The 16,391-nt window shown below is 33.9% G+C and overlaps 1 protein-coding gene across 1 annotated transcript in view; it reads right to left on the reverse strand.

Annotated features, from left to right (window-relative positions):
• Positions 1 to 1,518: 1,518 nt before the first annotated feature.
• Positions 1,519 to 16,391, reverse strand: part of Exoc5 (exocyst complex component 5) — a 54,488-nt gene continuing 39,615 nt past the window's right edge. Inside the window, exons 13-18 of the mRNA XM_036199448.1 lie at positions 13,738 to 13,846; positions 10,128 to 10,248; positions 8,368 to 8,454; positions 7,016 to 7,124; positions 6,623 to 6,838; positions 1,519 to 5,795 (exon numbers count right to left, since the gene is read on the reverse strand). Coding sequence (XP_036055341.1) covers positions 5,607 to 5,795; positions 6,623 to 6,838; positions 7,016 to 7,124; positions 8,368 to 8,454; positions 10,128 to 10,248; positions 13,738 to 13,846 — 831 coding nt within the window. The 3' untranslated portion in view covers positions 1,519 to 5,606. The remainder of the gene's footprint in view (positions 5,796 to 6,622; positions 6,839 to 7,015; positions 7,125 to 8,367; positions 8,455 to 10,127; positions 10,249 to 13,737; positions 13,847 to 16,391) is intronic.

The following is a 16,391-nucleotide window of genomic DNA, read 5'->3' on the forward strand; positions in this document are numbered from 1 at the left end:
TAGGAAAATACTTATAAAGTATTGTCACATATTTTCATGTGTGTCCCCTATAGTATTTACAAACAATATATGCAGAGGTAGCCTCAGTCTAGGTTCATGCTGTGTCTGGATTTCTAGTTGGATAGCTCTGTAGGAAAAGCCACACATTCGACAAAGTGCTACAACCAAAGGCTAGAGTTTAAGGGAAACTGGAAACCGGGATCCCCACAGAACGAAGATAAAGATGACGGTCAGGCACAGGAGCAGCCTCACTGAAGGGCACTTGCCTATTTAGGATTACAGGAGTATCAAGGTTTCCCACTTCGTCAAGTTTAAACTACAATTTGGAAGTCTTCCTTAGGAGATCAGTTCTACAGAACAGGTTCTACCCAATCTTCACCTAGCTTACTAATATAAAGATACTATGGAAGGGGTCTTTTCTTCATTTAAGATTGCCGTAGTGATAAAAGTTATGATTATAAATGAGTCTTTGGCTTTCTCATTCTAGATTCCTACTTCCAATCTCAACCCTCTGTATTTCCTCTTCGTAAGTAAGTAGCAGGCATGGGAAGTCTGTTTTACTGATCGTTTGTTTATAAAGTAAGTTAAGCGCTTTCTGGAATGTAAACATAATTCTGGTCTCAATTTTTTTAATTAAAAGTGGCTCAATTGGATACTGCCTCTTAAACACAGTAATATAAATATTAGTATCCTAATGAATTATTGACACCTTTAACACGTTGCACAGTACATATTAATAGAAAAATACATGTCTGCAAAAATAATGTTGACCATATTCTAATCCATTCCATCTGCTCAAATATTAGTGCAAATAATTATACATTTGTAGTGCCTCACTGCTCTCCAACACAAAAATGCCTTCCTAATGCCTTTCTTCTGAGGTTGTTTGCTATTTGGAGTATGATACGATATATTCCTATTTAAATTGGCCTTGTACATTAAGACAGATGACAACCCTCTAAGCCATTGAGAAAATGAGCAACTGTGTTTAACTGCTGGTCCTTTTTGCTCCACATGTATATTTAGTCATAAGAGTGAACATTTATTGATACTACATCAAATAACATCACCAAATAGCAGTGATAAAATATGCAGTGCCTAGTTTAAAACTACGTACTTAGTTAAGTCCAGGGTTACTAGCTCCATTCACCAATGAAAATTCTAATGATTATAAATTATTAATAAATTACTTTTTGTCCTACATTTTCACTCTAGAATTAGCCATTTCAAGATGTATTAAACAGCTGACAGAATCAGCAAGCCCATGACATTCAAAGTAGTCTATTTTTGAATGTAAAAATACTGCTTTCTTTGTATCCCCTAAGGGGGAGTTATTATTTTCTGCTATGCTATAAGAAAACTGTATGAGCATATGCATGTATGTGTATATACATATTCCTAATACATAATTATAACCCACTCAGTCTATATAATGTTATTTGTTACGTGTGTTTTCTAGGCTGACTAGAGTTTGAAAAAGAGCAAGGAAGGGTAAATGGGAAAGTTTGGAGGAAAGGGAAGAAGGAAATTATGTAATTATTATAATCTCAGAAAATAAAAATTCAAAAACTTTTATGAAATAACCTAGACTCTTTCTATTGTTAAAATTATTAAGCAGAAAAAATATGAAATGATTGTATAATATATTCACTAAGGGAAACCTCTGTGATGGGTAGGTTTCCATTAAATACAAACTTAATATAGAATTAAAATTTCATGACTACTTATATAACTTTAAACACCAACTGAGATAGCATGATTGTACACTAAAACATTTTTAAAAATCCAACAGTAGCTTGATATAGATCCTGTATTCCAACCTCATTATCTAAACTTTGCAATGAGAATCAAATACTGGATCAAAAGAAAATTAAGTAAAACTAATGAGGCTATCAAAATAAGCAATATACATAATGTCACACAAATAAGAAAAATGCAATATAAATGATAAAAAAAGACATCATTCACTCCCATTATACGAGATTTGTCTGAGCCTGTTTCAGCCTATAGACCTTAAAGGTCTCCTTACCTGTTCTGTGCCTTAGGTTTTTCACCTGCCAAACAGAAATAATAGTACCCAAATGATAGTTACTCTGGAATCTACAATAAATGTAAAGGACTTAGCCCAGCACATGAGACTTAAGTCCAATAAATGTAGATATAATTACCTTTACTGTGTGTTAAAATTTTAAATTGCTATTTTTAACATCATGAAAAATTATTTTGGCATAATGATATGCACTGGTCTTCTTTCCCAAAATATGTAGTAAATTGTAGGATAAGCCTTCTCAAGTAGAGTAGTAAAGGAACTGAACATAATTCAATGAACTGGATAAATCAGAGTACTTTGTATACCAAAGTCTCTGTTAGAAATCAAGTAAGTCCACGGGGCTTCTGGAAAATATCTCACACTCCTGAAAAAGCAATGGACAGTGTGTGGGCAATGACAGAATATTTTTGTAAGAACACCATGTTAATCAGGAGATATAATCTTTTCTGGTCACAAGGCATAAATCTGAGTGCCCCTTACTCTTGCACCAACAATTCAAGCATGTCTTAGCTATCTATGACCATTCTGAGGTTCAGGGGCATTTTAGGAGCCAATATCTCTTCATCTGGATGTGTACTATGTAGGCAGAAACGTCTCAAGGAAGCAGTAAATTCTCTACTTTGAATCAATCCATTGGCTGATTACTTCACTGTGTGTAAGGAGCTAGTATTCAGAAAGTAAAATATTTAGGCATAAAAGGAAAGAAAAATGGAAAGAGCAAAGGAAATATACCACAAATTACCTGCTTTAAATTTTAACTTCACCTCCTTTAACCTATCTTAACAGCACTTTTTAAAACATGGAAAGCCCTAGAGATTCACAGCAATGACATTCCTAAAGGAGGCCAGTAACTGTCTTGGAATGGTTACATTGTCATATTTTAAAAATCGATCCACCCAACTATTATCTAATAATTCTTAATAAGGGCTCATAGTGTAGTCTATCATTTTCAATTAATTCAGGGGGTATTCTAAACCTATGTATAAGGGCTTGTGTGCTCTATCATTTCCAGTAATTCAGAAGCTAGCCTTCCTTCTTAAGTCTGTGTTCTGCATCCCAAATTAAGACACTTAAGTTTAGACAAACACTTTTTAGTGTTTTGGAGCACATTTTAAATGAAATATTTATACCTAAATGTTATGTGTAGTTCACACAGAGAACTGTGTGATATTATAAAGATTCTTATTTAAATTTTGGTAAAATTTATTAAGCTCCATTATGTCTAGCTAAAAATTTCCCATGTATGTATAAAAGTATTTTATCTATTGACAATCTTTTTTGAGTTATACATTTTGAACTAAATTTTATGATACCCATATATGTAAATACTTTAAGAGTGAAATGCAAAGAATGTATACTTGTTTATACAACACATATTTTTATTTCTTTAGAGAAACACCCTACTCTAGTTAGATTTTTAAATCTTGATTATGTAGTCATGTTCCTTTCTGCTAAAAAAGGGAGAAATCTAAACTATGAAAAATAAGGAATACTTTTAGTAAAAAAATCAAATATAGAATTCATTATAGATGTTCTTAAGATGTAAAAATTGGGTGAAATAAAAAAAACAATTGCAGGGAATTTGTTTATTGAGCATGAAAGTTAACACTTCTAAATAAGGTATTCACTTTGAATTTTCTTTGTCCTGTCAGTGGACATAATGGAAAATATTGCACAGAATTCAAGCATGGAAATGAAATAATAATTAACAAAATATCTAAACAAGTAACTGCTTTACAATTTTAAAAATTAATTCAAACAAAATAATTTGAAGTGCTTCTCTGATTTGGAAGTCTTAAAATGTTATCTCATGTTTTGATTTTTTTTCTTTTTTTTTCTTTCTTTCTTTTTTTTTTTTTTTACAAATTGACACTGTACAAAGAGTTCAAATGGCCAGTAAAACTACTGTCTGAAAACTGTTGGCTTGAAGTAACAGAGGTATAATTTGAATCCCATCAGTGCTTTCTGAAGTGGCAACAGTACAAGTATAGAGCTTTTCTAGTATCCACACCTGTTCTGGTTCTCCCTGGTCTGAGGATTGCTGTCTGGAAAGCCTCGAAAACTGCCACAATGTCTTATAAAAGTGACAAAAGTTGGCATGCTCATTGCCCTTGCTTACCTTTGTAACACTGGGCTAAACAGAAAATGGAAATACAGTCAACAGTAACTTGTACAGTAGCTAGCTCTGCATTAGACAGCTTGGTAATGTTGGAAACTATTCAGAGTGAGGTTCTCAGAAGAAATAAACAATTCACCCCAAATTAGGCCAAACCCTAAGAGAAAACAATGCTCTGAATGAGCTGAATATTACAGCTTACCTAGGTCCTAGAAGACCATGAACAATCTAATGGACTATATATATATATAACTTAGAATGTATTCTCACAGAGTAAGTTAATAGGGTTTACAGAGCAATGACCTTTCTAAATTTTTATGTGATGTTTAAACTTTTGTGAGTGCTTTATTATTGTACCATATTAAGCCAATTCAATCAATAATATCCAAGTAGGAATAACTTCAGAAATGCCTTGAAAATGGACAATGAAAGAATCTTCAGAACTGAAAAGCAGGCTTTTGCTGTGAGCTTGCCTCCAAACTTGGAATACGTAATATTTATTACCTGAAATTCTCAATTCCTCTTATAATAGAAGACTACTGCATGTTTAGCCATCCCATTTCATTCAAGGTTGGTCTTAAGGGACTGACTGCATTGTTGCTAAACATGTTGCTATTTCTCTTAAATATCATTTACACTATATGTCACTTTTTTACTCAGAGTATTAAAATAACAAACATGGTCCTTTAAAGTATTCCACCTTAAGCTAAATGTAAAATAAGGTAGTTTCATTAATTTCTTACTAATTAATTGGCTTAAATCTATTTATCAAATAAGAAATAGTAAACTTGACCTTTTACCCAGAAAGCAGATATATTCTGATTTGTTCCTACCATCTACTTAGAACAGTTCATCATTTTAGTTTAGTTCATAACATTTTCTCTGTACTAGTATTGCTGTACCTCAGGAAAAGCCCCCCATCCACCTATAGAAATGATGCTCAACTGTGGTCTTTTTGAGTTGTTACAAGTTCTTTCGGAAAACCTAATAACTTAATTAACAATCACCGGTACTAAAAAGTTAACTGAAGAACTGATAAATAAGAAGTATAGTTTTACTGCACTTCACCTACTTTAATCAAAACAGGAATGGTAGGGTTTCCAGAGAGAATGCATTAGAGATCAAGAACCCAAACACTGGTGAAACTCATTCATCTTCTCACACCAACGTTTTTCAGGATTATAACAGTCACATATAGGTTTATAGAATTTGAAATTTATAAATTAAAGTATGGAATTCAATGTAATAGGGAAAAGTAAAAAGCAAAATATAGCTAATGGTGTCCAACTTTCAATGAAATTCCTGGGTAAGTATGGCTGCTGCTTTCTTCCAATCATTTTTTCACATAAAACATTGGCTGTGTCATAAGGAATCTATCTTCTGTGCTTTCTATCACTCGAGGCCTTCTGAAATACAACACATTTCCTTTGTAACTTCAACTCAGCTGAAGTGTCGAGCTAGGCGGGCAGATCTATAGTCAGCACGAAGTTGTACGAAGGAGTGAAGGATGTTCTTGTCCAGACTGGCAAGTTGTTCTCCTGAGCAGACTTGCTTTAAGTTATCCGGAGCAACGACCAGGAGATTGCAAAGTGCATGCAGAGTGTCAAAAAGATGTAATACCATTGGAATCTGAATTGAGAAAGGAAAAGAAAAGCATTGAACCAGAACAACTTACTTCCTAGTAAGTTCTGTAAATTCTTCTCACATACTGGTTGTATGGGAGACGTTCTATATGTTAGAATTTTTAAAGCTTCTGAAGAGCTAAATCTCAAAGGTTTCCATAGTTAAAACTCTTAATAATCTTTGAAAAGATCCATATTATTCAATTTTCTCAATAATCTGTAATTTGATACACTAGAACTAATTATCATTAGTATAGCACCTTTAAAAATAACTTAAATATGAAGGAAAACTGATTTTAGAGAAACACACATGAAAAAACGAATATTTTCCTAATGTGTGACATAACCATAGTTTTTCATGAATGTTAAAAGGCACCTGGATGGAATGTACTGAAATATGACCTTAACTAAAATAAACCCCTAGGAGGAAATGCTAATATTGAAATATAATTGGAATAACTGCCTTTAGGTAAACTGTATTAGAGCTCTCCTTATGATGCCAATGAAATCATATACTTCTTTTTCTTTTTTAGAGAGAGAGAGAGAGAGAGAGAGAGAGAGAGAGAGAGAGAAGCATCTTTTTTTTAAAGTGTTCTTTTTTTTTTTTAAAGTTTTAGTTATTTATTATTCACACAGAAGAGGGCGCCAGATCTCATTACAGATGGTTGTGAGCCACCATGTGGTTGCTGGGAATTGAACTCAAGACCTCTGGAAGAGTAGTCGATGCTCTTAACCTCTGAGCCATCTCTCCAACTCCAAATCATACACTTCTTAACAAGTCAGTATAGGTTTTTAATGGTATGGCTTGCAAGCTCGATATTTGTTTAAACGTACCTTGAAGTCTTTGGCACATTTTCTATATTCAGCTACATCGCAAATTGCTAACATGCCACCCATACAACTATAGGAATATTGTTGAAGATGCTCATAAATGAGCCGATGAAAACGTACTCCAAGTTCCATCAGAACTGTGTCCACATTCTTCCCATCCATGGAATTTTTAATCTTCTCAACTTGTTTTCTTACATAAACACAGACTTTTGCACATGCCTGTAAAAGTTTTTCTACACTTATTATACAGATATGTGTACCAGCTTAGCCAAGAAAAATAGTTTTTCAATTTCTAAGTATAAGAAAAAAAACTTAGAGCATAATTATGCACACTAATGATTGTTCAAGCTTTAACAAAGGACATAATATATTAGCAAACTGAATAGTTCCACTCACATTAGTATACTGAATCAAAACATTGTTTTCATCTTCTGGCTTAAAATCTGTTTTCTTTTGTTCTGCAGCCAAGATATGCTTCATCTGTCCAATCATACAATTTAATGTCCTAAAGATTGAGAACACAAAATATATGACTCATTTAACTTACTAAATTTTACCTTTGTAGTATACTAAATAAAGTTAAATTATTTAATTTCTACCATTACAAAACACGTTGGTATTGGCAAACTAGAATTTAGAAAAAAAAAAAAAAAGTCATGTTATGACTTGGTATCAAAGAGCTCCTGGTTTTATCATCTTTCTCCCATGAAAAGATCTTTGAAATCTACCAACAGTTACTTCCTAACTAAGGCTCTTCTAAGGCAAAGCCATCCTAGAGAATCTTAAGGCTTCAAAAGAATGGCTATGGTAGTAGGCCCATTGAGTCCCATAGTCAAAGGCAATCAGGAAGAGAACAAGTGCACTAAATCCCAGCTGAGAAATACAGGCACTGATTAGAAGGCACCAATAATATCTAACCTGTGTGATATTCTCCAACAGTAAGCTTATGGGAATAAAACAGACTACACTAATTTAGAGTTTAGTGTCTGCAAGCAGACTGGTCAAAATTATAAGTTTTAGGTTAAATTTAAGAGACAGACCACATAATTAAGCACAACAATAATGAGGTCAAGTTCCAAAATGACAGTTGACCAACATAAGATGGTGAGATTAAAGGATACAGATCATGGTCCTTATACTGTGCCTGATATATGGCAAATACTTGATAACAGGGAGCTATACTAATTTTCAATCAATATAAGAAGACCATCATCTGAAAACAGAAACCTGGAAAGTAATAGTATTTATAGTCTTCAGGAAATATTATAAAAAGTTTTAAAATTCACTCAACAGAAGTTACATGTACAAAACCAGAACACACTAAATAGAAATATAACAATAAACACTGCATACCTTTGTTGTTTTAGCAGCACTAAGGATTGAATCAAGGACTTCTCACACACTAAAGTACTCTACCCCTGAACTACATCCCAGCCCCGCATCTCTCATTTTTCAAAGGAATTTGTAGCTTGTACAAGTGTGATACAGAGGAATGGGGTTTAAAAAGTATTTCTAACTGTTTTGATTTGAAAGTATATCTAAGCACACTGACTTTCAAAACAAAACAAAACAAAAAACACCATGGGGATTAATAAAAATAACATTTTCCTAAAAATAAAAACATTATGTTAAAGTATCAACTTTACAGCCAGAAGAGTAAAAATAAACAATGTTCATGTTGCAATGCAAATGCACTTCTACAATTTTTAAAATGCAGGGGAAAAAAGAGAGAAAAACAGTTAACTTGCCTATCAATGCCAGTATCCAATTTCATCTCCATCTGCTCAATTATCTCTTTTTTCTTCTGAAGGCATTCAGATAATTTAGGAGAAGAGCTATTGTTTATTAAAGAGGAAAACAAACTCCAGTTAATAGCCTACTTTCTAAGTTTCTAATCTGTACATCATGGATACATATTTGTAAATACATTCTAACACCTATTATTTTCATTTGTTCATACCCAATAATTACAAAATAAATCATTACATACAATTATGTACATTAGCCTACCCAATTCATTCACACTAGAAAAATTAACCCATTAAGAACAAAGCAAAGAGACTTGTTATTCTGATCTTTGAGGAGATAGCACTTAACATCACCATGTATAGCTTTGAAATTTTGAAACCAGTTTCCTCTGTATCTAAATATCTAGTATAATAGTAAGAAAAGCCACAGATATCACCAAACTCTTAAGAATATAATTAATCCTACCAATAAAAATGGACAGTAGTAAGTAAATCCAGTTTCATTTAGCTTTTTTAACTAAAAAGACACAAAACCTAATAATAATTGTCAGCTTCTCAATACTATTAAAATATTAAGGAATACACAACACTACAACACCTGTGAATTCTCTGCTATGTGACATATCAGCTCTTTGCAAAGCAATCAAGAAAATGTCCTAAGCTGGGCTTGGTGGCTCATGTCTGTAATACCTGCCTGGGTTACACAGCAAAAGAGTACATTTCCTTTCCAAGTATGATTCAGGAATCACAAATGATCTATCAGCTTGTTTCTAGTCTAGACATGTCATAGCACTGTTTAAGAAAAAAAAAAACAAACTATCAAACTCTATCATTTATCTGAATGTTTCCTGCAGATACTAGTGCTAATGAGACTTTAGCAACATGTAACATTATATATTGCTCCATTTAATTTTCAAGTGCTTTAGAAGTCCATATAAATTGATATGAAGATATGAATCAAATCTTGATGCTTTATTTAAATTTGTTCATTCACATTTCTTGTATGTCTTTATAACAAGAGTATTATGTCTATTGGTGTGTGTGTGTGTATGTGTGTGTGTATGTGTGTGTGTGTGTGTGTGTGTGTGTGTGTATGTGTGTGTGTTACTTGGGAGTGAGCCCAGGACCTTGCAGATACTAAAGCAAGATCTACCACTGAGCTACATCCTTAACTTTAAAAAAGAACTTTTTAATTTTCTTTTTGATAGTATAACATAATTACATAATTTCTCTATTCCCTTTATTCCCTGAAACACCCCTCCCCCCCATACCCCTTGTATCTTCATCCCTTAGGGAAAAAAGAGAAAAGAGAAAAAAGAAAAAAGAAAAAAAAAACAAAACCAAAACCAACCAACCAAACAAACAAACAAAAAAACATCTTTGAGAGTGGGTCTTGGTTGTCCAAGCTGACTTTGAAATCATTATGTAGACTAGACTGCCTCAAACTTGAGATCCTCCTGCCTCAGCCTCCTGAGTAGCTAAGATTACAGGTGTGCACACCATGCCTGGAACCTAGCTGCTCTAGGCTGGAAGGCCTTTTTCACGTTAAGATTTCCAATTTTGGTAATGATAGTTAAAAACTTTTCAAATATATCAAAATTAACAGCATAGTGGGAAGAGAAAACAAGAATTCAAGGAATTCAAGGAAAGAAAAGACTTATTTCAAACCTCCTGTCCTATTTGATGTTTTCATGAACATGTATTATTTAAAAATATAATACTTGTTGAAATACCAATGAAAATATGACAATGCAACTAACCTTATTAGTGGCATAAGGTGGTCATTAAACTGTTTGTCAAAAAGATGAAAAATAGTATTGGCCTGTTGTACAACATCCAAAAAATAGAGATTTGCATTCCTAGAATCTGATGATGGAATTCCTAAAATTGGAAGGCACAGATAAGTGAGAAGCAACCTTGAAAAACACTGGGCAAAAGAATGATTTTATATATACCACACAAATAAAAGTAACTGACATTTAATAAATCAGCAATGGTTCTACAGAGATTTTGTTAAACAGCTTAACAAAATTCATCCAAAGCTATTTTTACAACCCAAAGTTAATCATCCTCATGGTTCATTTAGATAAACGGAAAATGAATCTCTACCTTCTTCTTTCCCCAAACCTCCGACCATGTCTCATGAACACATGCACCCATCTTCCTTCTGACAGGCCTCCCTCCCTCCAACAGCTAAGTGTTTCCCTTGTGGTCTTCTACTTCAGTTTTTACCCTCTACTCTACATAGACTCCTGTCAATGACACACTGCCCTCATCATGGTCTCTACTCTGTCCTAAAATATACCCAACATCTCATCACCTCAAAGACGTGTTTCTTCAACCTCTCCTACTATTCTGTGTGGTCATCAACCACATTCTGACACCAAAAGGTGGAACTGAAACCCCTCTGGATCTGTCTCCTCCTTTCATAAAGAGTAACTCACAGACTCAAGGTTCCTTGTTCTTTTTAGCTCTAGATGCCTGTGTTTCTATCCACTTACGACTAGATTAAGAAAAACACCCACAGCTAATGATAATATATAACCTTATAAACTAGAGTTCTTTATATGATGATTCTTCAGCTTTACAATTAGAAAACAAAGGTGTTATTTTGTACAAAAGAAACAATCAGTTGGTAGGAAAATTAAAGGTATCAACACAAACATAATAAACTGAAGCGCATGTAGCAAACACTAATCACAATAAAACATGGAAATTAAGACAGTACTCATGAATGTTTTTAACCAATAAAATATGAAAAATTTGAAGAATATTTAGTAGCATATATAAAAACTGATATATACATATAAGCTAGAAGCAGCAGAAATTGTAGGGAACAAGCCTCTCAGGAAAAAACAGTAAATTAATTTAAAATAAATAATAAATAATTTAAAATAAGTTTTAAATTAAAGATTTAAGTAATGAAAATTATTTTAAAATATTATTTAATTTTTTTAAAATTTTATTTGTCTTGGGATTTTACCTAAAAAGAGTAATCTCTACAATGCTACTCCAGCATTATTTCTTATTACCTGGCTGAATTTTATGTAATCATTAAAAACAATGACCAAGAATATTAACTATATGAGGAATATTTCCCATCCAAATGCAATTTTCCTAAACATTTCCAAGTTCAGAATACTGCTATTAAAATGAATAGTAGGAAAGTTTCCATACTAGATAAACAATAAATCCTTCATACCAGATTTAAATTCACATTACTTTATCATCTTTTTTTAATGAACAATTTATTTGAGTGTGTGTGTGTGAGACGTGTGTATTAGTCAGAGGACGACACTCAGGAGTCAGTTATCTCCTTCCACCGTGTTACTGAACTCAGGTTGTCAGGCTTGGCAGCAAGCAATTTTACTGCTGGTCCTTACTCTTATTTAATGTCTTCTGTAGTCACCACATCTTTGAAGATTTAAATCATTTCAATACAAATGACCATACTAAGTCATTTACTGCCAGTATGGGTTAAAGATTTGATGTCAATAGTTTGCTATAATTAAGTTAAAATTCACTGTTACATTGTTGCTTATGAAGGTAATAAACTGGAGTTATGCCAAAGTGACTGATTTAAATTTGGTTCATTACTAAAGGTTTCTAGGATGGTGTTCTACACAGGCAAAAAGAGACCTTTTGAACTGTAAATGCTTTCCACATGCCAGAGTATAATGCTGGGGATAGGGATACTGAACAAATTGAGATTCCAACCTTTAAAAACTTATAAGCTGTTGTCTCTACTTACAATAGTTTTACTCCAAATATTTAGTTTACTCACCACTTTAATGAGCTCTCTGATTCATGTGTCTTCTCAGAGGCCTTCTCTGACTACCCTTTCATAAAAAGCTTTTGGGGGGGCTGGCGAGATGGCTCAGTGGGTAAAGGTACTTGCTGCCAAGCCTGACCACATGAGTTCGATCCCTGGAACAAATATGGTGGAAAGAGAGAACCAACTCCTGCAAGTTGTCCTCTGACTTCTACATGTGTGAACACACACAAAATAAATAATAAATAATGTAAAAGAAAAAGAATTTCTGCTTGTAAATCTTTCACTCTGCTTCCCCAATAGTATTCTCTACCTCTTATCCAGTTTTGATTTTTACCATACTTCCTAATAAGTTGTCTATCATTTTTACAAGAATATGAATCCATGATTAGGCACGTAAAAAATGTGCTAAATGAATGAATACTGACAGGAGACAGACATTAACAAATCGAAATGTCATTGTGGTATTATTATAGAAAGTAAAGTCAATAATGAATCATGGATAACTACACTGAAACAGGAGCAGTACTTCAAGTGAGGTGATCAGCACAAGTGTCTCTGAAAAGGTGACATCTTAGTTGAGGTCAGGTTAAAGACAAGTGTAAAGAGCCAAGGAAAATGAAGCTCAGTGGGGAACACATGAAAGCACACCACAGAACGCGTTGTTCTAAGCAGTTTGTTTTTATTCCCCTCAAGAGTAATAATCACTAAGGAGTCTTCAACAAGAAAATAAGAATTAAGCTGGCTATTATACAGTAACGTAGGAAGGCAAGAATGGACACAGGAACCAGTTCAGAGACGACAATGTTTAAGGTGGGATTACATCAGCAGATGAAACAAAGTAGATAAACAAGCTATATTTGGATGTATACTGACAGGATTTGCTGATGAACTAGCTATCAGCAAAGAAAACAGGAAGGTTAAGCACTTTCTGGGTTTGATAAATAACTACTTCCTTAAAATCTTGGGAGAACAGTGTTGGAGGAAGACAATTTGTTTGCTTTGTTATTTTAGGTTATTCAGAAATCATTATATAGTCTAGGCTGACCTCAAACTCAGTGACCTCTGCTTTGGCCTACTGCATGCTGGGATTGCAGGCGTGAACCACCATGCCTAGCTAAAGAGTTTCATTTCTGAAATGTTAAATCTGAGATACTCACCTAAAAGGTCACAGGGTCAGGTAGTAAACCCAAAAGAATGAGGCCAAAAAATTTAATATAAATTTATTCCTTTCCAGATTTATTTTTGAATATTTTCTCTCTAAATTTCATTACTTAATTCCTAAGCAGAATTATTCTTATCTCTGTGTATGCTTCTTGACATTTTATAGCATACAGCATTTTTATAAATTCTGCCAATATATGGTGCTGAGTTTTGTAGTCCATGGCCTTACTCCATTGGATGTAAACAATATGAGAGAATCATGCCTATGTTTAGTTTCCAGCACCTCATACAACCTAGTATTATATAAGCTCTAAATACATTGTATTGAACTGAATTTATCACATAGAAGTCATATACAAAACAGCATTAAGAGTACTAGTCAACCAAACAGGACCGAAGGCATTTAACAGAAAGTGTAGTATAAGTATACTTACCAGCAAGCCCCGTTTCTAAAGCATAATCAATATGCTCAATACATAAAAATTCCACAAGAATGGTAAAAATTCTAAAGGCATTCCTTGGTAAATCAGAAGGATCAGAAAGCTTTAAAAACAAGCAAAAACAGTATTACTCTTCAAATCTATATTTTTAAAAAGTCAACTCTTAATAAAGCAATCCTTTTTGCATAGAACACTATTTCAGGTAACAAAATGTCAGTGTTCCCCTTCTCACTGTCCACAAAACAGTTATAATGCTCTGGACTGGTATGTAACTCTCCTGATCTAGAGCAGTGTTTTTTCAAATCTAGATTGTAATCCATGAGTGAAATCCAATTATACTTTGAAGAGACACAGACAGACAGACAGACAGACAGACAGACAGACAGACACACACACACACACACACACACACACACAGCTTCCAGGTGAGGTGCATTTTTAACTATGGTGATCACAAAGAAGTTTGAGAGCCACTAACAAAGAGGGTTGTTCTAGTAAAACAAAACAAAACTGTAAGATTCTCATGGAATCAGGGTATGAAATCAATTAATATACATAGTAAATTATAACAAATCAAATTTTAACGCATCACATTCTGGTGGAGCAAGTCTTTTAGAATGTTACTGTGCTTCCCTAAGTCTCATTTTCTTCATTTATAAGATGGTCTAACATTGACAGTATTTCACTTTAGTCTTAAGGTTCGAATAAAATAGGAAAATTGCAAAGTGCCTGTAACACAGAACTTGATTTGCACTAAGCTCACAATTTTCACTTTGATGTTGCTGCTGCTAGACTAAAGAATTATTAGTAGTTACACCGAGAAAAATGAATTCTTCTTCTTCTTTTTTTTTTTTTTTTTTTTTTGGTTTTTCGAGACAGGGTTTCTCTGTGTATCTTTGCGCCTTTTTCTTCCTGGAACTCACTTGGTAGCCCAGGCTGGCCTCGAACTCACAGAGATCCGCCTGGCTCTGCCTCCCCAGTGTTGGGATTAAAGGCGTGCGCCACCACCGCCCGGCAATTGAATTCTTCTTAAAAGGAAATTATTCTCAACTTCTTTGAACTGCTTTCTATATTAATTATAAATTGCTCTCTGCCTCTGTCAAAGCTACTTACTGTATCTATTCACATGACTTTCAGGGTAATGCTACAGGTGAGAATTCCTTATGCAAAAGAGTTGGGCCTAGAACTGCTTCACATTTTGGACTTCCTGGATTTTGAAATATTTTGAAATAATGAGGTACCTTGAGAGACTCAAGTCTAATAATAAAATTCATTGTTTTATAAATACCTTATAAGAAAAAAATCAAAGAGAAATTAAAGAGTATTTTGAAATGAATTAAAACATACTAAAAAACTGAGTTTCAGCTAATGCAGTACTTGAGAGTAAGATAAGTAAATGCACACACTGGAAACGGTCAACAAACCCAGCTTTTACATAAAAAACAAAAAAACAAAGCAAGACAAAAAAAAAACAAAACAACTAGGAAAGGAGCATACAGCGCCTACGTTGAAGGAAGGAAACAATAAACAACAGAAATCAGAGCGGTGGTGGTACACACTTTTAATCCCAGCACTTGGGAGGCAGAGGCAGGTGATCTCTGAGTTTGAGGCCAGCCTGGTCTGCAGAGCGAGTTCTAGGACACGCAGGGCTACACAGAGAAGGTTTGTCTTGAAACAAACAAACAAACAAACAAACAAAACAAGAACAGAAATCAGAGATATTTAAGGAGAGAGATTAATGAAACCAAAAAGAGGTTCTTGGGGGAAAAAAAAATCAGTAAAATTAATTTACCTTTATCAAGATTTCTTTGGAAAAATTTTGTTTGGGAAACAAATTACTGACGTTGGGAATAAAATAAGCAATTATTGGGTTGGGGATTTAGCTCAGTGGTAGAGCGCTTGCCTAGCAAGTGCAAGGCCCTGGGTTTGAGCCTCAGTTCAAAAAAAAAGGCAATTATTACAACAGTTTCTACAAAAAGTTATAAGACAGTCAGAAAAAATGTCATGAATAACTTTATCCTAATAATACAATTTTGGTGATAAATGAAAGTCTTTAAAAGATACAAATAAGCTGATGTATTGATGTAGTACACCTTTAATCCCAGTAACTGAGAGGGAGAAGCAGATGGATGAATTTCTGTGAGTTGAGTTCGGCCTGGTCTACATAGTAAGACCCTGTCTTAAAAACAAACTGCCAAAACACACTTAAAATTACATTACCTGAGTATTTCTGCATACATTAAGTAGGCTGAATTTTGAGTTAAAAATCCTTACAAAGAAAACCACGGCCCAAAGTAACTTTCCTTGTGAGTTATGGCAAACGTTTAAGACAGAAAGACCATCATCTAAACCCACAAACAATTGGAAGGGGAGGCAGAAGTACTTAGCATATCATCCTATGGGTATAGCATTACCTTCATTATTAAAACAAGACAAAGACATTAAGGGCCAATATCCTTCATAAACACCGATGCAAAAATTCTTGACAAAATTTAGTGCATACGGGCCAGCAAGATGGCTCAGGGAGTACTTTGCTGCCAAGCCTGATAACATGAATTCAATTCCTGGGACCTACTTTGTAGACAGAGAACCCACTTCCTCAAGTTTTCCTCTGACCTCTGAAATGTGTGCCCTGACACAATAAACAA

This window comes from Onychomys torridus, chromosome 9 (assembly GCF_903995425.1).
Source record: "Onychomys torridus chromosome 9, mOncTor1.1, whole genome shotgun sequence".
NCBI lineage: Eukaryota > Metazoa > Chordata > Mammalia > Rodentia > Cricetidae > Onychomys > Onychomys torridus.